This window comes from Triticum aestivum, chromosome 6B (genome assembly GCF_018294505.1).
Source record: "Triticum aestivum cultivar Chinese Spring chromosome 6B, IWGSC CS RefSeq v2.1, whole genome shotgun sequence".
NCBI lineage: Eukaryota > Viridiplantae > Streptophyta > Magnoliopsida > Poales > Poaceae > Triticum > Triticum aestivum.
The window spans coordinates 178806058-178829880 of record NC_057810.1 but is presented as its reverse complement, the minus strand read 5'-3'; the positions used below and the strand labels follow the sequence as shown (position 1 = coordinate 178829880).

Below are 23823 nucleotides of genomic sequence, written 5' to 3'. Positions count from 1 at the left end.
ACATGTGATGTCCACTAGTAATGTTTCACGGGCAAGTAGTTCTGTTGTAGTGCAAATTACTGTTTTAGTTACTCGAATTTAGTGCGTGACAATTGAGTTGATGGAAAAAAAGAAAACAAGAAAAGATATGAAGGCAACCAATATGGCGACTGCAAGTTTGTGCGTTGTTTGGCTAGCTAGAGTTGACCGGATCATTGCTTCGTTGTAGCTGAATCATTGCTTTGTTAGACTGATCATGAAATGTGTGACATTAGTACAGTTCGCAAACAAGGTGAATGGTAAGCTTCTTCCGTACTTTACTCCCTCGAGAGGATTACGTCAAGGATGTCCCATTTCGCCATATTTGTTTCTGTTATGTTCTCAAGGCCTCACTTCCCTGTTGAATACCTTTGGTGGAGCATACATCGATAGAGGCATCAGGGTGAGTGTCCACGCACCTTGGGTTAACCATTTGATTTTCGCTGATGACAGTCTCATTTTCCTCAGTGCAAAAACCCAAAGTGTTGACAGACTCAACGAGATACTCCGTATTTATTCTGACTGCTCTGCACAAGTAGTTAACCGGGAGCAAAGTTCTATATTTTCCAGTACCAAAACACTACAGCCCCTACGACAGGCCCTTAAACAATCTCTCGGTATTCATATGGAAGCTTTCTCTGAACGCTACTTGGGGCTTCCTACGACAATTGGTAGTGGGAATTTGGATCACATTGTTGATCGTTGTTGCAGTAAAATGCAAGGATGGTCTGCACGGAATATGGCATGCGCTGCTAGAGAGGTACTTCTTAAAACAGTTATTCAATCGATACCTACTTTCAGTATGAGCTGTTTCCTCGTGACAAAGAAAGTGCGCAAGAGCGTCACTTCGTGTATGGCTATTTGCAAGTTGGATGTTCTTCCCAAGGTTCGAGTGTTCTGGTGGAGAGTTCTTCGGGGGATACTTCATGACTTTGTCAACTTGCAGCGCCGTCACATTAAACCTCTAGGCCAGTGTGAGATTTACAAGGCTATGGACGAAGACATGCAACATGCAATGAGACATTGCATTCACGCAAAAAAGTTCTTGATGGCAGCAAGGGACATATTTCAGCTTCACTTGCCTCGTCTGCATCCAGATACCTGGGCACGTGACATTCTGTTGGACCCCATGTTCACAGAAGATGAGCGTTGCAAAGTTATAACGATCATGCACACCATCTGGACATCACAAAATTGTTGGACGCACGACTGTGATGTTTATGACCCTGTTCACGCTATAAAATGGGTTCATGAAACATTGGCAATTTTGGAACTTCCTCCGTCGCGCAAAAAATTAAATGCTGCCCAGTGTTGGCGACCAGCTGATGGGGCAGTTAGTGTTGAAGCCATGAAGGGAGGGGCGGGAGGTATGGCTTGCTCACACTTGGCATCCTCGGAGCCTGGAGTAAACCATTACACGGTGTTACTGATCCTTTTACTGCTGAACTTCTCGCTCTACGGAAGGAATGATCTTTGCTCAACTCCGTGGCTTTTCACCTGTGATCTTGGAGATTGACTGCTTGGACCTAGTTAATCTATGGAAATCGCGCAACAATTCTTGGTCAATTGTGGCGCCTGTCTTAATGGAATTAGAGGAGATCCGAGCTACTTTTGCTTCTCTCATGGTTACTCATGTTGGTAGGGACTAATAATCTGGCCCATCAGTGTGCTTGCTTTGCCTGTTCACTTGAGGGCATCAAGAGGTGGCTTGATGCAAGCCCAGATTCTCTTTTATCCATCCTACGGGCAGATTGTAACCAACTAACCATATTTTTTTTGAAAGATCTAGCATTGCTGGCTTGATTCAGATTTAGCAGAAAGCAGCGGAAGAACAACATGGTGAAGATCCGAAGATCAAAAAGAGAAAGAAAAAACTGCGGCCCTAATAGCTGCAGAGAGCTACACCCACCACAAACAACATGACTACACAACTGAAGCACCTGTCCTAAGCTAAGCATCACCACCGCGTCTCGAACAATGCTGATCACCTCCGAAGATAGCAGCAGCTCCCACTACAACTTCCCTCGCCAACGCACCATCCACCCAGGAAGCAGGGGGTAGATGGCGGGACTTGGTCGATCCCAGAAAGAGCTTCATCTTGGACTCATCGATGATGTCCTACATTGCGCCTAGAGCTTCACCTTGAATAGCGGCGAGCACCGGAGGAGCGCCACAAAGAGCTTCTAGGAAGTGTCTCCAAACGTGATGCTCCCAACAGAGGAACGCCGTCAAACACGCCGCCATCACGCTGATCCAACACCGGACCTAGGATTTCGCCCGGAGACAAACCACCATCCGAGCACGAGGAAGATGCCGACACACCTCAGGTGACACCTCCAAGGAGGAAAATGACACCCACAGGCGCCATCGCCACCGGCCTCTGGTCGTGCAGGACTTTCGTCCGTATCGTCGCACACCTTCGCTCGTGCCCACAGAAGCTCGTCCATGCAGTCTCGCACTGCCACCGCCGCAGAACCTAGTCGTAGAAGCCATGGAGTCGTGGTCCACCCCGTCCACGGTGAGCCTACAGTGACCAGATCAGTCCCTGCATCCCGCATCTATCACGGCCGGAGCCGCCTGCTCCAGCATCATAGGACCAGCGCGCAGGGCCGGCGCGCGTCAAACACACCATGGATCTGGCCAGGTTCGACTAGATCCGGCCGCCACACGCCGGAGGGGCGCCGCCCCACCAGCCCGCGCCGAATCCGAGGCGCCTCCACGCGCCCTCGCCTGGCCGCCGCCGCGCCAGGACGCGCCCACCCCGTGCCGCACCCGCGCGCGCCCTCGCCTGGCTGCCACCGGGCCAAGCCGTGCTCCACGCCCGCTCGCCCCTGGACGTGCGCCGTCGCCGACGCCAGATCCGCACGCCACCACGCCCGCTCGCCCCCTCGCCTGGCCGCCACCGGGCCAAGCCGTGCACCGCCCGCTCGTCCCTGGATGCGCGCCATCGCCGGTGCCAGATCCGCGTGCCTGGCCGCCTCCGCGGCAGGCCGCACCACGCCCTCGCCGGCGCCAGATCTGCCCTCACCTGGCCGCCCTCACGCCAGATCCACTCGCCTGCACGCCGTACCTGGCCATGCGCGCCACCACGGGAGCCGGACGCCCCGCGCCGCCCGCACCTCGTGGGGAGGGGAGGACCCCACCGCCGCCGACGCACGCACGGGCTTTGCCCGGCGCCGTCCCCTGGCGGCGGCGAGGGAGGGGGAGGCGAAGGTGTGGGAGGCGGCGGGAGGCGGCGGCGACGGGCTGGGGTTTCGCCCGGCCGCTCGCGGGAGCGGCGCGAGCGAAAGGAGAATGTAGGAGCTGGAGTACCAACTAACCATATGATACTTTGTTAAATAAAGCTCTCTATTCATTGCAAAAAAGGCTAGAGTTGACCATAGGAGGACGATAAGACTGGTCATAGTGGGAGTAACTTATAATAGTAACATGTATACATCACTAGTCTAGTTTATTATCTCTATAGTGGGGAGTAACATATGTGTGGTGTCATGCAATACTCCCTTTATTAGGTTGTAAACTCATCTTATCTTGTTATGTGTGATGTTAACCATAATGTGAGTAACATATTTTGTACCACATGCCTCTCTTTTTTCATTAATTATTTGCCACATCATCTATTTTGCGTAGATATGTGTGATGTTATCATTTACGTTACTCCCACTGTGGATAGTCTAAGGGTTCTCGTAAAGTTCATCCTCTTTACTTTAGGAAGAGATTAACTTCCTCTTTATTAAGTAACGCTGCATGTAACTTTCGCCTTTATTATGATTCACCCTGTATATAACCTCCGTCTCACGTTATCCTGAGTTGATACACATATCGATATGCATTCTATAAATGTCACGCACATATACCACATCATGTTATGGAGTGCATATCGATATAGAATAATAAATGCACCGCTCATTTGCATTAGTATTATCCTGTGGGAAGTTCTATAAAAGGATACCAAATTGCGAATCGATGTCGCAGCAGAACGTATTTGTTTCTCAGACATGGGTAGTCGCAGGTGCTCGTCCGCCGTTGTCCTCGCCATCTCTGTCGTGGCGCTTCTCAACGCGGCCGTGGCGCTGTGCGGCTGCAGCTACAAGCGCATCTTTGCGTTCGGTGACTCCCTCGTCGACACCGGCAACTTGTTGTACTCCATCGGCAACAGCGCGTCGCCAATCAAGGAGCTCCCCTACGGCATGACCTTCTTCAAGCACCCCAACGGCCGCGTCACCGACGGCCGTGTCGTCGTCGACTTCTACGGTGAGCCGTCGACGCCATCATCGATTATTATTCTGGTTATTATATAAAATGAGGGGTGCATACGTTATGTGTGTATGTTTTCAGCGGAAGCGCTCGGCCTGCCGCTGCTGCCGCCGAGCATCCCGGAGGAGGCGTCCGGGCAGTTCCCCAATGGCGCCAACTTCGCCGTGGCAGGCGCCATTGCGCTTCCACCGGAGTACTACAAGACCAATTACAACTTCACGATGAACGCGCCTTCCAACCTCGACCGGCAGCTTGCCTCCTTCAAGAAGGTCCTCGCGCGCATCGCTCCCGGGGATGGTAAGGAACTATATACAGTACGTATATGCACGTGCATGCATGGTCGTCAATGTGATTCATCAGATCTGTACACTGTTTCTCGTCTTGACACAGGTGCCACGAGGGCTCTCCTGAGCGAGTCCCTGGTGCTGATGGGCGAGATCGGCGGGAATGACTATAACTTCTGGTTCATCGACCCCAGGAACCCCCGCGAGACACCGGAGAAGTACCTACCCGACGTGGTCACCTGCATCGGCGCCACCCTGCAGGAGGTGATCAACCTCGGCGCCAGGACGATCGTCGTCCCTGGCAAATTCCCTATCGGATGCTTGCCGGCGTACCTGAGCGCCCACGAGAGCAAGGTCACGGACGACTACGACGAGCTCCACTGCCTCAAGTGGTACAACGAATTCTCCCAGAAACACAACCTGGCGCTGCGGCAGGAGGTTGTGAGGCTCCGGTCGCAGAACCCTGGCGTCAAGATCGTCTACGCTGACTACTATAGCGCCGCCATGCAGTTCGTCCAGAAGCCGCAGGCGTACGGCATCGCCGACCCACTCGTGGCGTGCTGTGGCGGCAATGGGCCGTACCACAGCGGGGCGTGCAACAACAAGACGAAACTCTGGGGCAGCCCCGACCGCTTCGCCAATTGGGACGGCCTGCACATGACGGAGAAAGCGTACAAGATTGTTGCCGACGGTGTGCTGGACGGGCCGTTCGCGGACACCCCTCTGCGCCATCTTTGCTAGTTGGAATTTTTAGGATGTTTATTATTGTGATTGATTCATGTAGCTGTAGTGGACGCTAGTAAATGAATAAAAATAATAATTGGACCCCATATTCGGTACTAGAACCCCCACAGCCCGAACGGCCTCCCCATCACCCTTACAGGCTTTTTCTCTGTGAAAACAAAAAGGAAAAAAATGCCCAGTAGCGAAACAAAAAAAATTGTGATAAATAAAATACAGCTTTTGCCATGCTAAATAAAATCCCAGTTTTTAAAAGCAGAAAATTGCCAGGGATATCTTTTTGCAATGTCTCAAAAGAAAAAAGTCATGGCAATTTTCATCTGTACATACATGGTAGCGAAAAAAATGTGTTTAAATTGCCATTAGCGATTATATTAGCATGTATGTAAATGTTAGAAAGTAATTGCGAAGGCAAATTAAGAAGTAAAAAAATCGTAGCAAAAGAAAGAGGTAAAAAGAATTTACCAATGCATTATAGGTAAATTTGCCATGTCAATAAAGGGAAAATTGCCATGGCAACAAACTTTCAGAAAATGATGTGGCAAAAAACACATGGTAATTAACGTGTCCTGGCAAAAACAATAATGGAATTTTCCGGATGAATGAATATGAATTTGCCATGTGACAATAATGGAACTTGCCATAATTTGTTTTTGAATTTGCTATCTTCTGAAGGCACAAAAGAGTAATTTATCATTATACATGGCAAAACCTTAATGAAATCCTATGCAAATCATGGCAAAAATGCATTGGTGAAAAAGAAACTGACGTGGAGCACAAATTTGCCATGGCAAAAATCCTCATTAGTTGATGCTGTGTCATTAATTTTTTTTCCAGAATTGCCATGGCAACAAATTTAGGTTCACAAATTGTCATGACAAAGAAATACGACGAATAGAATGAACATTACACAAACTAAATTTTGCCATATATGTTAAATAAAAGTTTGCCATGTCAATAAAAAGTCAAATTTTGCCATGCTAGAAAGTAGGTTTTGTTCGCCTTCATAGGTCCGGAATATGCCATGCGACAAATGTAAAAATTGCCATGCTAAAGTAAATTTAACATGGTACCACGGAAGCAAAAAAAGCCCATGAAAAAGATGAAAATAAAAATTGCCATGGATGTAAAGTAAAATTTGTCATGGCAATGAAAGTAAATTTGGCATGGAAAATAAAAAAGTGAAAAATGGCAATAAAAGTTCAAAATTTGCCATGCCGATATAGGTAAATTTGCCATGGCAAAAATGTAAATTCAGTTTTGCCATGCCAATAAAGTTTAAAAATGACATGCTAGAATGTAAAATTAACCATGTTCTTAAAAAGGTAAAGTTATGATGATCAGATTTTCATACATTTATGGCACACAGATATATTTTGTGCACACGGATCTATGGCACACGAATGTATTTTGTGCACGAACTTTATATATTTTCCTCCTCTCAATAAATAAGCTAATATATTCTTACATATCTTCTCCCATGCACAAGAAGCTAGCATTCTTTGCCCCTGTCTTGGGTCAAACATTTGTACACCGACTATTCTATTTCTTAAACACAGAGGAGAGGCATTCTTACTTTTGCTTGGCTAGCTTCAACATTTTCCTTCCGATGTCCCACTTCCTCCTTACCATCCATCATCTTTTCCCCTCGTCTAACACTTCAGATTTATGAGCTAACCAGGTCATATGATTTTGTTTGAACATTTTAGATTTATGATATTTCTTAAAATCATGAATTATAAATAATTCCGCTCAAACTTTAATGGCAATAACATTGTTGTAATGAAATTAATAGCAAATGATAATCCAATCGTCTCGCATACTATGACCAAAGTATACTATAGTATTGAATTTTGCATCCTAGCTAAGTCAACTTTCGTTAATACCATTGTCCTGAATACTAAGCTTCACTCAATTATGTCAGTATGAAATATCCAATTATCCAACAGATTAAAAATCTACTCACATCTTTCAAAGTCGTATATTAAGCAAACACTGCCATCCATACATACACCTAAAATCGAAAGAAAGTGTCAGAACATAGTAGAATCGCTCATTCCCCCTTCCCTGGTTGCTCCTTCCATCTCTCCCTTGATAACCACTACCAATAATTATTCCCCCAAAAACCAATACCAATAATGAATGTAATCGAGAAAGTACATCCCAGACTCTACATACAACAAGTGAAAGGAGTGCTTACTTGGATTAATGGCAAGGCGGTGCAGACAAAAACGGCGGTTGTGCCCCATCATTGCTGGCCTCTATGTCGGAAATGATGTCTTCGAGCAGAGAAAGCTATTCGAGGCTCTCACCGTTGGCTAACTCGTTGTACATAAACCAATGAGGCACCTTGCGTCCGGACGGACACGAGGAGGCACGGGGAAGCCAAAGACCTGCGTCGTTGGCTTCTTTGAGAAGATGGATATGGCGGGGTAGCGGGATCAAAAATGTTTTGAACACCACGGAGCATATAAGATGTTCCAAGAGCTGAAATTGGTATTTCAGACTCATGCTCGAGTCGAGAGGTATCAGACCTCTGACAAGTACTTTGCCTACAAGATGGAGGAGAATAGCTCAACCAGTGAGCATGTGCTCAGATTGTCTGAGTACTACAATCGCTTGAATCAAGTGGGAGTTAATCTTCCAGATAAAATAGTGATTGACAGAGTTCTCTAGTCACTATCACCAAGTTACTAGAACTTCGTGATGAACTGTAATATGCAAGGGATGACGAAGATGATTCCCGAGCTCTTCGTGATGCTGAAATCGACGAAGGTAGAAATCAAGAAAAGCATCAAAATGTTGATTGTTGACAAAATCACTAGTTTCAAGTAAAAGGGCAAAGGAAAGAAAGGGAACTTCAAGAAGAATGGCAAGCAAGTTGCCACTCCCATGAAGAAGCCCAAAGATAGAGCCAAACATGAAACTGAGTAATTCTACTGCAAAGGAAATGGTCACTGGAAGTGGAACTGTCCTAGATATTTGGCGGATAAGAAGGATGGCAAAATGAACAAAGGTATATTTGATATACATGTTATTGATGTGTACTTTACTAGTGTTTAGAGCAACCCCTCAGTATTTAATACTGATTCAGTTGCTAAGACCAGTAACTCAAAAGGGAGTTGCAAAATAAACAGAGACTAGTTAAGGGCGAGGTGATGATGTGAGTTGGAAGTGATTCCAAGGTTGATAAGATCACCATCGCACACTCTCTTACCCTTCGGGATTAGTGTTGAACCTAAAATAAATGTTATTTGGTGTTTGCGTTGAGCATAAATATGATCGGATCATGTTTATTGCAATACAGTTATTCATTTAAGTCAAAGAATAATTGTTGTTCTATTTACATGAATAAAACCTTCTATGGTCATACACTCAATATAAATGGTTTATTGAATCTCGATCGTAGTGATACACATATTCATAATATTGAAGCCAAAAGATACAAAGTTAATAATGATAGTGCAACTTATATGTGGCACTGCCGTTTAGGTCATATTGGTGTAAAGCGCATGAAGAAACTCCATGCTGATGGACTTTTGGAAACACTTGATTATGAATCACTTAATGCTTGCGAACCATGCCTCATGGGCAAGATGACTAAGACTCCGTTCTCCGGAACAATGGAGCGAGCAACTAACTTATTGGAAATAATACATACTGATGTATGCGATCGGATAAGTGTTGAGGCTCGTGGCGGGTATCGTTATTTTCTAACCTTCACAGATGATTTGAGCAGATATGGGTATATCTACTTGATGAAACATAAGTGTGAAACATTAGAAAAGTTCAAAGAATTTCAGAGTGAAGTGGAAAATCATCGTAACAAGAAAAAAAGTTTCTACGATCTGATTGTGGAGACGAGTATTTGAGTTACGAGTTTGGTCTTCATTTGAAACGATCTGGAATAGTTTCGCAACTCACGCCACCTGGAACACCACATCATAATGGTGTGTCTGAACATCATAACCGTACTTTATTAGATATGTTGCAATCTACGATGTCTCTTACCGATTTATCACTATCATTTTGGGGTTATGCATTAGAGACAACTGCATTCACGTTAAATAGGGCACCATCTAAATCCGTTGAGACGACACCAAATGAACTGTGGTTTGGCAAGAAACCTAAGCTGTCATTTCTTAAAGTTTAGGGCTGCGATGCTTATGTGAAAAAGTTTCAACCTGATAAGCTCGAATCCAAATCGGAGAAATGGGTCTTCATAGGATACCCAAAGGAGACTGCTGGGTACACCTTCTATCACAAATCTGAAGGCAAGATCTTTGTTGCTAAGAATGGATCCTTTCTAGAGAAGGAGTTTCTCTCGAAAGAAGTGAGTGGGAGGAAAGTAGAACTTGATGACGTAAATTGTACCTTCTCTAGAATTGGAAAGTAGCTCATCACTAAAATCGGTTCCAGTGATGCCTACACCAATTAGTGAGGAAGTTAATGATGATGATCATGAAACTTCAGATCAAGTTACTACCGAACCTCGTAGGTCAACCAGAGTACGATCCGCACCAGAGTGGTACGATATTCCTATTCTGGAAGTCATGTTACCAGACCATGATGAACCTATGAACTATGAGAAAGCGATGATGAGCCCAGATTCCAACAGATGGCTTGAGGCCATGAAATCTGAGATAGAACCCATGTATGAGAACAAAGTATGGACTTTGGTGGATTTGCCCGATGATCAGCAAGCCATTGAGAATAAATGGATCTTCAAGAGGAAGACGGACGCTGATAGTAGTGTTACTATCTACAAAGCTCGACTTGTCAAAAAGGGTTTCTAACAAGTTCAAGATGTTGACTACGATGAGATTTTCTCACTCGTATCGATGCTTAAGTCTGTCCGAATCATGTGAGAAATTGCCGCATTTTATGATTATGAAATTTGGCAAATGGATGTCAAAACTGCATTCCTTAGTGGATATCTTAAAGAAGAGTTGTATATGATGCAACCAGAAGGTTTTGTCGATCCAAAAGGTGCTAACAAAGTGTGCAAGCTCCAGCAATCCATTTATGGACTGGTGCAAGCATCTCGGAGTTGGAATATATGCTTTGATGAGTTGATCAAAGCCATATAGTTTTATACAAACTTGCGGTAAAGCCCGTATTTACAAGAAAGTGAGTGGGAGCACTACAACCTTTGTGATAAGTATATGTGAATGACATATTGTTGATCGGAAATGATGTAGAATTTTCTGGAAAGCATAAAGGAGTGTTTGAAAGAAATACCTCAGTGAAGTTGCTTACATATTGAGCATCAAGATCTATAGATCCAGACGCTTGATAAGATTTTTCAATGAGTATATACCTTGACAAGATTTTGAAGTAGTTCAAAATGGAATAGTCAAAGAAGGAGTTCTTGCCTGTATTGCAAGGTGTAAAGTTGAGTAAGACTCAAATCCCGACCACGGCAGAAAATAGAAAGAGAATGAAAGTCATTCCCTATGCCTCAGCCATAGGTTCTATAAAGTATGCTATGCTGTGTACTAGACATATTATGTACCTTGCCATGAGTTTGGCAAGGGGGTACAATACTGATCCAGGATTAGATCACTAGACAGCGGTCAAAATTATCCTTAGAAAACTAAGGAAATATTTCTTGGTTATGGAGGTGACAAAGAGTTCGTCATAAGAAGTTACATTGATGCAAGATTTTACACCGATCCAGATGACTCTATGTCTCAATCTATATACATATTGAAAGTGGGAGCAATTAGCTAGAATAGCTCCGTGCAGAGCATTGTACACATAGAAATTTGCAAAATACTTACGAATCTGAATGTGGCAGACCCGTAGACTAAAACATGATCACACCTTATTGCTCTTGGGTGTTAATCACATAAGCGATGTGAACTAGATTATTGACTCTAGTAAACCCTTTGAGTGTTGGTCACATGGCGATGTGACCTATTGGTATTAATCACATAAAGATGTGAACTATTGGTGTTAAATCACATGGTAATGTGAACTAGATTATTGACTCTACTGCAAGTGGGAGACTGAAGGAAATATGCCCTAGAGACAATAATAAAGTTGTTATTTATACTTCCTTATATCATGATAAATGTTTATTATTCTTGCTAGAATTGTATTAACCGGAAACTTAGTACATGTGTGAATACATAGACAAACAGAGTGTCCCTAGTATGCCTCTACTAGACTAGCTCGTTAACCAAAGATGGTTAAGTTTCCTAGCCATATACATGTGTTGTCATTTGATGAACGATGTCACATCATTAGAGAATGATGTGATGGACAAGACCCATCCGTTAGCTTAGCACTATGATTGTTTAGTTTATTGCTATTGCTTTCTTCATGACTTATACATGTTCCTATGACTATGAGATTATGCAACTTCCGAATACCGGAGGAACACTTAGTGTGCTATCAAACGTCACAACGTAACTGGGTGATTATAAAGATGCTCTACAGGTGTCTTCGATAGTGTTTGTTGAGTTGGCATAGATCAAGATTAGGACTTGTCACTTTGATTATCGGAGAGGTATCTCTGGGCCCTCTCGGTAATGCACATCACTATAAGCCTTGCAAGAAATGTGACTAATGAGTTAGTTGCCAGATGATGCATTACAGAACGAGTAAACAGACTTGCCGGTAACGAGATTGAACTAGGTATGTGATATCGACGATCAAATCTCGGGCAAGTAACATACCAATGACAAAGGGAACAACGTATGTTGTTATGTGATTTGACCGATAAAGATCTTCGTAGAATATGTAGGAGCCAATATGAGCATCCAGGTTCCGCTATTGGTTATTGACCGGAGATGTGTATCGGTCATGTCTACATAGTTCTCGAACCCATAGGGTCCGCACGCTTAACGTTCGATGATGATTTGTACTATGAGTTATGTGATTTGATGTACCGAAAATTGTTCGGAGTCCCAAATGAGATCACGGACATGACGAGGAGTCTCAAAATGGTTGAGACATAAAGATCGATATATTGGAAGGCTATATTCGGACATCGGAAAGGTTCCGAGTGATTCGGGTATTTTTCGGAGTACCGGAGAGTTACGGGAATTCGTCGGGGGAAGTATTGGGCCTTAATGGGCCATACAGGAAAGGAGAGAAGGGCCTCAAGGGGTGGCCGCGTGCCCCCCCCCATGGCATGTCCGAATTGGACTAGGGAGGGGGTGGCGCCCCCCTCTCTTTCCTTCTCCCTCTCCTACTCCTTCCCTCTCTCCCCTCTTGGAAAAGGAAGGGACTCCAACTAGGATTGGGAATCCTAGTTGGATTCCCGCTATAGGCGCGCCCCTCCTAGGCCGGCGTCCTCCTCCTCCCTCCTTTATATACGTGGCCAAGGGGGCACCCCAAGACACACAAGTTGATTCTTAGCCGTGTGCGGCTAGAAAAACCCCTACTAATGGCGCACCTAATATGGCCATTAATGGCGCATCTGTGGTGCACCATTAACAGCACGCCATTAGTAATTTTTACTAATGGCGCACCACCTGGTGCGCCATTAGTATCTGGTATACTAATGGCGCACCGCGGGTGCGCCATTAGTATAGGCCAGCGTGCGCCATTAGTATGCCTCCCAGGGGCCATGTATACCCAGGTGCTTTGGCATACTAATGGCGCACCACCACTGGATGCGCCATTAGTAACCGCGGCATACTAATGGCGCACTACCCAGTGATGCGCCATTAGTATGCACTGTCATACTAATGGCGCACTGTCCTGTGATGCGCCATTAGTATGAATATTAGGTTTTTTTTATCTTTTTATTTTCTGTTTTTTGCACAGGTTACAAAATGTATAGTTTGACAAAATATAGACATCACACATCAACAACAGATTCATCGAATACAATAGAAGATTAGTCTTTGAATACAATTCATCATATTAGTCTCCGAATACAATTCATCATATTAGTCTCCGAATTAAAAAGACCGAACAAAGATAGAACATTATATTACAAGTCTCGAGACCGCGAGTAGCGAGTTTGTCTTCACATTACAAGTCGATATCGATCATCTAAACTACCATCACATAGAAGAGAGCTGCGGTCATCACGATGAGCATCATCACGATGAAACTCGTCTTCATCCGGTTCCTCCAACGCTCCCTCCCCTCTCCCGCTAGATAGCGGGCGTATCTAGATTCGGCCTCGGCCCTAGTGGTGTACCCTTTGTAACTGTTACCGCTGAATCGGTGAACCTGTCTCCGACACTCCTCCCAGTCATCGTAGACTCCGGGAACCTTACCCTTGTACACGACATACGTCGGCATCGCTATGCACTAGCCAAACGAAACGTTAGTACCAATTCACAGACAATACATAAGCAATATATAATTATGCAACAGAACGATCGGAAGAGAAAAGCAAGACATTAATATCATCGATTACATCTAAGTTGAACGACTCTCGAAACCAAAGAGACATACTACAAGTTCATTAAAGTTTAATTACAACATGAGCCAATCGATGTTTCAGAACTAGAAAACTCGACTCAAGGGACCGGAGCGTGGATGAAGCCGCCGTCTATCGTGGGAGTCATGGAAGAACGGGCGTTGTCATCCTGCATTTGTAGCATTGTGTCGATGTCACTGTTGGACGGTTGATTTCTGAGGTAGAACTGCCCCGAGGTATGAAGGACATCTTGATGGATGATTTCCGCAAACTCCGACTGGATGCGAAAGAATTCTTGTCAGAGGTCCGCGTCCTGGATTGCCGACACGCTCGCGGCCCAATCTTTGAGTTTACTCGGTAGCAGAAGTTGATGATGGTCCCGTACGATCGCCCGCATGTGATGGATGGCGTAGTAGGCACCCTTCTGACCGCCAGGCGGCTGCTTGACGCAGCAGAACGTCGTATTGTGGGAGAACACGTGCTTGCCGTACTTACGAATAGGCCTGGTGAAGGTGCCTCCAGCTTGGGCGTAGCCGGGGAGAACAGCATCAAGAACCTTCTTGACATTTGTGTAGTCTACGTTCGACTGACGGTCCGGGTCGAAATACGTGGCCATGGAATATTTGGGGCTTAGGAGGATGAGCGTGCAACGTGTGTCACTGCAGAAAACACGGAATGTTAAAAGAAAAACGATCGAAATGTAAGAATTCATATGTTACGGGCCGGTTGAGGGGAGGACTTACTCGGGAAAGTAAGGCACGAGGAAGTTATCCTTATCTTGGTTTGCCAGAATGACGCCTTCGAGGTAAGAACTCGCGACTTGCCGGTCCCCAGCGCTGCCCAAGATCTTGGCACGCATGTAGAAGGGGTCGACTATCACGATGTCCGGGGTCTTGTCGCGAATGATCCGCATCTCCATACTCAGCGAAAATAGCCGAACGAAGGTGTAGTGCAGCAGATGAAGGTTCAACATAGCGTGGATGACATCAAAACACAGGACGATCGTACGCCCGATGGAGTTATCCACAAAGCCCTTGCCCTCTGGCACCTTGGCCGCGAAAACCGGGTATGCCACATCCTTCTCCCTGAGACGCCGCTTCTCCAAAGCAAGAACACTGTCATGCAGACTCCGCATAGCACCGGTTGCAGCATTGAGCATATTTGTCGGTAGCATCGCCCTACCCGCCACATGCACCCTCCTCGAGATATCCTGCGGTGAAGGTGGCCCGTCCTGAGCACGGATCGTACTCGGTGCCGGCTGGCTCGCACCCTTCTTAGTCTTTCTTTTGCGTGCCTTCTTCTTCTCCTGTAATGGGACCGAGTTCTGCTCACAGACCGCCTTCTTGAGTGTGTTGGGGCTGATAATATTTCGCACCTCGCCTATCTGAGGCTCGGTGAAGTCGGCAGCTGGAGGCGTCTCCTGAGAGCTGAACGCCAGACGGCGCCTGTTGCAACTTGGCTTCTCCGCGGTACGAGCTAGATCGCACACGTCTTTTGTTGGGTTTGGTTCTTGAGAAGGAGGCCCCATGAAGTCTCCATCGTACCCATGCTCGGCAAAGTACTGATCGACGTTGCCAAATGTATCATCGTCGTCGTCGTCGTCGTTCTGATCCTGTGCCATATGCATGTTTGGATCCAGTGGCATAGGGATGTCCGGCACCGTTACGGCGGTCTTGCCATGGGGCCGACTTGGCGCCGGCACGACTGGCGGTGTTGTCTTTGGGGTGGTGTCCCCCGCCCCCAAACGAATCTGGCTCTTCGGCCAAAGCAGGGGCCATCTCAGGCAGGCGCTGAGGGTCATCACGTCTTCATCGTCGGCCCCGACGGGTCGAATCGGAGGTAACAAGTCGTCGCAGCCTGGCAGCACCCGAACCAGTTGAACCCTAAACAAGTTGGGTGGCATCTGGGTACCGTGGAACAAGGGGTTGCCCGGTTGAACGATTTTCCCTTGGCGACATCGACCAACTCGTTGTTCACGAAGTGGAGGAGAGTGCACGGAACATCGGCGGCGCCCTGCGAAAACATGTAGGGCGTCAGGGATGCCCAGTCAAAGGCAAGGAGATGAAGTCCTCGGCCGAGAGAGGCTTAATTAGTTACCGTGATGATGGCGTCGAGCTCGGCTAATGTCGAGGCACCGCCAACGGCGGGCGTGCAGTTGACGGAGGGGCCGCTTGCTGAAGAGGTGCCGGCTGGCGTACACCCGAGTGCATTAAGCTCCCGTGCCGGCGTCGGAGACACCAATGCCGCCTCCGCCGGAGGCACCAATGGCCCCGCCATCGCATTATGCGAGTTGCTGGCCGTGAAGCTAGGAATCGGGGGCGGCCCCTGTTGGCCGCCCGCAATCCACGCACTCAACCCCGAGATCAAGGTAGGCACAAGGGCGGTGATCGTCGCTCCGAGTCGTTGTTCCACTTGCTCTTGGACAATCTCTGGAATCCGCGCCACCTGTGCCTTGAGTTCTTGAACCTCTCGCGCCTGGCTTTCTGAGCTGGTCTTTTTCTCCTTCCGCACACCAGCGGTATAGTATGACCCCCATTTTGTCGACAAGCCTTTGCCGGCCACACGACCAGCTGACGTCGGCTTACTGAGCTTATCCTTGTTCTTCATTACATTCAACCCCCTATTTAGAGTGGTGTCCCAAGGGTTGCTCTTAGTCGACCCCGCGCTACTGCTTTCAGTCGCCTGCGGAAGGAATGTGAACCATTTGGAAATTTGGCTTCATTAATTAGAATGCAACCATATGGAGCTAATTACGCGGGGGTGTATTCCTTACCAGAACAAGCTCAAGCTGCCTGGTCTTCGGATCCGTGGTAAGCTCCTTTGTTTTCGGGTCCTTCTTGTACCGGGCCCTAACAAAGTTCCTGGTGTGCTTGTCACCGTATTTAGCGAAGAGGGGCGGTAGGCCTTGCTCGGCACGGTCCGCCTCCTCCTTGTCCCATATAGGCTCCGCCACTCTGTAACCGCCGGGACCGAGTGTGTGTTCCCCTATGTTCAGCTCCCGCATTTGTTTCCCCCACTCACTTGATTGGGAGCTTGCGGTGCTCGAGCAATTGATCTTGAAGTCGTTGTAGTCATCTTCGGTGATCGAAGGATTTTTCTCCTTGATCTTCTGATAACTCTCACCTTTCTCGATCATTCTCTTCACATTGCTTTTCCAAGTAGACAGGGCCTTGCTCATCTTCGCGAGGGCAGCATTGTTCACTTTATTCACTTTGAGGATTGTGTTCTCAAATTCAGCGGGGAACTTGTATCGTTCGTGCAGCTTCGTGAAGAGGAGGTGGCGCAAATTCCCTCGGTCAGGATGCCTTAGGTTCTCAGTGTTGATCGAGACAGTGCTCCGGACAATGCACCCGAGCTGAAGCGAGTACCCCTTGACTATTCGTTCGGGCGCCGTTGGATTCCCGTTGGAGTCCACTTCAGTAACTTCCTCCTTGAGGGTGCGGAGCACGATCGGGCGCCGGTCCTTCCGTTGCCTCTTCAGTTGGCTGCCATCTGTGCGTGCGCCGCCATCATCAGTGATGGCATCCTCGGCGGCACCATCAGTGGTGGCATCAGTGTGGTCATCCTCGGCGGCACCATCCGTGGTCTCAGGATCGGTGGGGAAGGCGGCGACCTCATACAAGTGAGGTTGTTCCTCCATCTCCTGGGACAGCTCCCAGAATGCCTTGCCGCCTGAACCCCCGGCCTCATCGTTGTGGGCCATGTTTCTCTCTAAATAGAAACAAAGTTTGGTCAAAAAGTTGGTTATTGTCAAGGAACAAGATCATGGTCTCATCATTTAGGGTTTGTCGACACCGAGGCATCCTAAAATCTAAGCTTTTATCATTGAGGGTTTTTCGACGCCAAGGCACCCTAAAAGCCTAACCTTTCATCATTTCGGTTTTTATCGACACCGAGGCACCCTAAAAGCCATGCATTAGTCACAAGTACGCCGGGGCACTTGATCCTACTTAATTAACTACTAAGATACCCCGGCCCATGCATTAGTCACAAGTACCCCATATGTCCTATTTTTAGCAAAGTCATGCTAAAATTCACGGAAAATTTCAGCGTGACCTTTACTGAAAATAGGACATATGGAGTACCCGAATTTGCCGGAACGGAAGTTAATCGACATTCCGGCAAACTCAAGGGCCTCTCGGGTACCTGCAAAATCATTATCCCAGGTGGACATGGATGCAATGTCACATGTCACATGGATCCCACACCCACAGGAGCTGGTGAAGCTTCATGTGTATTTCACGAAAACCAGCCTGACTAAAGAGCTTTATGTAGAAAACAAATCACTCCAGCAGCTCACACAGGATCATCCCTCTAAGCAATTACTCAAAATGGGCACTAGCAGCAAAATGAACATTTTACAATCTGAACTTTTTTTTGTCATCTATGTGCTCATTTAACTTTGATCCAAATAGTATCAAAGTTCTTAGCAAGCAAGTAAGTATTTTTTTATTTCAACTCGAGCCAACAGGTTATGTACCACCAGAACTGATCCACATCAAGTCCCCTCTACTAGCTCGACTGGTCAGCAGCCAGTTCTCACACCAGGAGGTTCTGGGTTCGACTCCCAGGCTCCACAAATTTTTTTTTAGCATTTAAAAAGCTGTTTCATACTTATTTGTGTTTAAATATGTTCAAACTTGTTTAAATAATAACAGTAATATTTTTTTATAAGACAGTAGCATTTAAAAAGCTGTTTGATACTTATTTTTTTTATAAGACGGTGCGCGGGGTGCGGGGGGTCGGAGGTGGCGGTTGAGTAGGGGAATCGAGGGTGCGGGGGGTCGGCGGCGGCGGCCGGTGGACTGGGGGGGTGCTCGGCGGCGAGGGGGACCGGATCTGGCGAGGTGGGATAGCGATCGAGATGGAGGGGGCCGGGATCGAGATCGAGTGTCCATGAAATTTAAAAATATTCATGATAGTTCAAAAAGTACCCATGAAATACAATCGAGAAATGAAGGCTACGATTTAAATACAATCGATCTTAGCTAGCTATCTGTTCACAATCTTCTTGCCCTTCTTTTTCGCATATGGAGTTCTTCTGTGGAACGGACGTCCTTTAGGTAGGGTGGTCCTGCTTCTTCTTGTGGTGTATGCTGCTACTTCATCATCGTCGTCATGTTCGATCCTCGGGTCGCCGTACCTGTCGAAGTCTTGCTCATTGGATACTCCATCCATTCCGATGATCTTCCTTTTGCCTCTCCTCACGACAACACGACTAGGCTTTGGCGGGTCGGTAATGAAGAAGCATTGGTCCACTTGCGAAGCCAGTACCCATGGCTCATTTTTCGCGGTGACGTTTGCGCCCGCGGTCTTGGATTTGGCTTCGGGTATAACCATGGTGGTGAAATACCGGTCTTCTTTTATGACGTTCTTGGCCCATCTAACACGGAACGTCGGGACCTTCTCTCCAGCGTAGCTTAGCTCCCAGATCTCCTCGATCCTTCCGTAGTATCTGTCCTTGTCGTTACCGGTGTAGGATTCCATCGTTACCCCGGAGTTCTGATAACCATCGCTCTTCATGTCCTTGGCCTCGGTGTAGAATGTGTAGCCGTTGATATCGTACGCCTCATAGGTCATCAGGTTGTGCTCGGCGCCCTGTGACAAGGCGAATATGAGTTGTTCTTCCGCGGAAGAATCCTCATGTAAAGGGTACGACAGAAGCTTCTGCTTGAACCAACGCGTGAAACATGAGTTGTGCTCTTTGAGTATATCTCCGTCCGTCCTCTGTTGGCCTCGGTCATTGTACGTCTTCTTAATAAAGGTTTTGTGCTCTACCACCCAAGGATCGACCACGTCTATGTGTTGTAGCGCGACTAGGTTTGCTCTTTCAAAGTCGGTGAGTTGACCCTCGAAGTCGACATGCATTTCGCGGCGACCCTCACGGTGACCCCATCCAGCGAGCCTGCCAAGGTGCCTGTTGATGGGCAGACCAACGGGGTTCTCGATGCCTAGATAATTCATGCAGTAGGAGATGCACTCTTCGGTCAGAAAGCCCCTGGCTATGCTTCCTTCTGGACGTGACATGTTGCGAACATATCCTTTGATGACACCATTCATCCTTTCGAACGACATCATGCTGTGCAGGAACGTCGGCCCGAGTTGGATGATATCCTCCACTATATGGACCAGCAGATGCACCATAACATCGAAGAATGCGGGCGGGAAGTACATCTCAAGCTCGCATAGTATCACCACGATCTCTTCCTATAGCCTTCTGAGTTGCCTCACGCCAATCGACTTCCGAGAGATGACGTCGAAGAAGTTGCATAGGCCAAATAGCGTTTCACGGACGTGCGCGTCCATGATCCCACGGATTGCAACTGGAAGTATCTGCGTCATCAGCACGTGACAGTCGTGAGACTTCATCCCGTTGAACTTCTGTTTCGCTGGGTCTAGGTATCTGCTTATCTTCCCCGCGTAACCGTAAGGAAGTTTTACTCCTAGGAGGCAGGTGAAAAACTGCTCGATCTCCTCCTGACTTAGAGTGAAGCACGCGGGAGGGTAGTCATTTCCGGTATTCTTGGCCTTTTTGCCTTTGCGACGACTTTCTGTGTCCTGCTTCGCCTCATCATCATCATCATCATCATCATCATCATCATCATCATCATCATCATATATAGCGTGAAGCTCCTGCCTGATGCCCATTGATTTCAAGTCTGCCCTTGCTTTCGGCCCATCTTTGGTCCTCTCTGGCATGTTGAGCAGGGTACCAAGCAGACTCTCGCACACGTTCTTCGTGATATGCATGACATCAAGGCTGTGAGGCACACGGTGGATCTTCCAGTACGGCAAGTACCAGAAAACAGACCTCGTTTTCCATACCTTCAGCAGCGGCTCTGGCGCCTTTCGCTTCTTTCCCGGCTCTGGCGCCTTTTGCTTCTTTCCCGGCAGTGGGCAGTCTTTCCAATTTTTCAACAGCTTGTCTATTTCCTCGCCGCTCCTCGTACACGGGCGTTTTCGGGGTTCGGTTTCACCATCGAACAGATCCTTGCGTTTCCTCCACGGGTCATCGTCGCGAAGCCACCTTCGATGTCCCATGAACACGGTTTTCGAAGACCCGGGATCTCTATCTAGCTGGCGATACGTTGTGTCATCCATGCACCTTACGCATCCAGAAAATCCGTGGACTACCTGCCCCGCAAGATATCCGTAACCGAGATAGTCGTGCACCGTCGTGAGTAGTGCGGCTCTCATAGGGAAATATTCTTTCTCTGCGGCGTCCCACGTATTGGCTGGCGTTTTCCACAGCGTGTCAAGCTCCTCTTTCAGCAGCCCCAGATACAGATTGATGTCGTTCCCTGGTTGTTTCGGCCCTTCAATTAGCATACTCATGTGAATGTACTTCTCTTCATGCACAACCAGGGGGGAAGGTTGTACATCCACACAAACACAGGCCGGGTGCTATGTGTGCTTCTCTGGCTGCCAAACGGATTGACTCCATCGGTGCTCGTGCCCAGCACGATGTTCCTTGGATCGTTCCCAAATTCTGGGTATTCGAAGTTCAATGCTTGCCACTGGCTCGCATCCTTAGGGTGACTCAGCATCTTGTCTTTTTTATCTATCTCCGGATCATTTGCGTCATCTTCTCGCTTCTTCTCCTCCCTATCCGCGTGCCAACGCAGGAGCTTTGCTACCTTAGGATCCGCGAAATACCGCTGCAGACGAGGAGTGATCGGAAAGTACCACACCACTTTTCGAGGAGCTTTCTTCCTCTTCTTGTATCGAGTGACACCGCACACCGGACATATTGTAGACTCCGCGTGCTCGTCCCGATAAATGATGCAATTGTTCATGCACACATGGTATTTCACGTGCGGTAAATCCAGAGGACACACGATTTTCTTCGCCTCCTCCAAACTGGTCGGGCACTTGTTCCCCTTGGGAAGACGTTCGTGCCAGAATGACATGTTCTCGTCGAAGCATGCGTCGGTCATTTTGTGTTTTACCTTCATCTCCAGAGCCATGAGCGTTACTTTTAGGCGGTTATCCTCGGGCCTGCATCCTTCATACAACGGAGTAACCGCGTCTAACTCAAGTTGATCCATCTTGGCTTTCTCTCGGGCGGCAGCTCTTGCGTTATCCGTCTGCTTGAGAAGCAGCTCTTGAATATGAGGGTCCTGCACCCAGCCCATCGATGGTCCAACGTCGTCTGCTCCGCCGGCATCATCATCGTGTCCTGCATCTTCTACATGATGACTGTGTACAGCATCACCGTCGTGATCATCTCCTGGGGATTCTTCGTCTTCTCGCCCCCCCGAGCCGCGGTGGTTGTCTTGCTGCCCTTCCTCATTTCTTGCCCGGCCCCCATGGATGACTTCGTAGTCATCTCCATCACCTTGCCACCGATAGCCATCCATGAAACCACGCAAGAGCAGGTGGTCCCGCACCTGCCCGGAATCCGGGTCCGCAATAAGGCTATTCAGCTTGCATCTTCAACACGGACATCTTATCTCCGTCTCGTTCTTTTGAAGCATCTCGGCCTTCGCGGACCTAAAAAATCTATTCACGATGCCTTCGGTCATCGTGCGGACCATGGTCGCCTGCGGGGTAGAGCAAAACGATATTTTAGAACCAAGAAAAAATTTGGCATGACTTTCCCTAAAAATAGGACCAAAAAGAATGCTTAATGCCAAAATTCTCGCTGAAACGGAAATGAATCAACATTCCGGCAAAATATTGGCAACTATCGCATTTCAAATACGGGTACACCTCCAAACACAGACACATATGCAACACCACAAACATATGCAACACCACGAACATACATAGATCTAGCTAGGCCATAAAAAGTGCATGTGCACATTGTTGTAGGGAGAACAACATAAATATAGCTTCCCCCCTTACTTACCTAGCAAAACAAGGTAACTTAACCACTTAATTTGAATGAATCTATGGTGGAAATGAGGTGAAAAAGAGGAGGCACCCGAGACAAGGAGGAGGCGGTGGAGAGAATGAAGTGGGGAGAAAGTGAGTGTGGGAGGAGAGGCTGTCCAAAATATCTTGTTGCTGCCCACTTACTAATGGCGCACCAGCAACAAATGCGCCATTAGTAATCCAGGTTACTAATGGCGCACCCCCTGGCGGTGCGCCATTAGAACTTTTGCAAAAAAAGGAATAAAAGCAATAATAAAAAAATAACATTAGTGGCGCACCTTCTGGATGGTGCGCCATTACTAGTTACAACTAGTAATGGCGCACCACCAGGGGATGCGCCATTAGTATGTTTGGACAGGCACACTAGTTCAAAAATAAATAAATTTTGGTACTAATGGCGCACCGTGGTCAGGGTGCACCATTAGTAGTTTCAACACTAATGGCGCATCAGAAGGTGGTGCGCCATTAGTATATACTAATGGCACACCACTTGTCTGGTGCGCCATTAGTGTCATTTCCATCTATAGCCCTTTTCCTAGTAGTGGGTGCCCCCCTTCACATATTTCCACCTCGGTCATATTGTCGTAGTGCTTAAGCGAAGCCCTGCGTCGGTAACTTCATCATCACCGTCAACACGCCGTCGTGCTGACGAAACTCTCCCTCGACCTCAGCTGGATCTAGAAGTTCGAGGGACGTCACCGAGCTAAATGTGTGCAGATCACAGAGGTGCCGTGCGTTTGGTACTTGATCGGTTGGATTGCGAAGACGTTCGACTACATCAACCGCGTGACTTAAACGCTTCCGTTTTTGGTCTACGAGGGTATGTGGACACACTCTCTTCGCTCGTTGCTATGCTTATCCTAGATAGATCTTGCATGATTGTAGGAATTTTTTTGAAATACTACGTTCCCCAACAACAATTGCTAACATGGTTCGAACAGACTTAAGCATCGCCACGGGTGAGAAAGTCTCATCGTAGTCAACCCCTTGAACTTGTCGAAAACCTTTCGCGACAAGTCGAGCTTTGTAGACAGTGACATTACCATCAGTGTCTATTTTTTTCTTGAAGATCCATTTATTCTCAATGGCTGGCCGATCATCGGGCAAGTCCATGATAACCCACAAGTATAGGGGATCAATTGTAGCCTCTTTCGATAAGTAAGAGTGTCGAACCCAACGAGTTGCAAAAGGTAGAACAAATATTCCCTCAAGTTCTATCGACCACCGATACAACTCTACGAACGCTTAGCGTTCGCTTTA

General features: G+C 47.3%; 1 protein-coding gene across 1 annotated transcript; it reads left to right on the top strand.

Moving 5' to 3' along the window:
- Positions 1 to 3997: 3997 nt before the first annotated feature.
- LOC123133901 (GDSL esterase/lipase At2g27360) lies at positions 3998 to 5389 on the top strand. The gene is made up of 3 exons (XM_044553291.1): positions 3998 to 4272; positions 4357 to 4572; positions 4666 to 5389. The coding sequence occupies exons 1-3, from the start codon at positions 4017 to 4019 to the stop codon at positions 5298 to 5300; spliced, it is 1107 nt and encodes a 368-aa protein (XP_044409226.1). The 5' UTR covers positions 3998 to 4016; the 3' UTR covers positions 5301 to 5389.
- The last annotated feature ends 18434 nt before the right edge of the window (positions 5390 to 23823 follow it).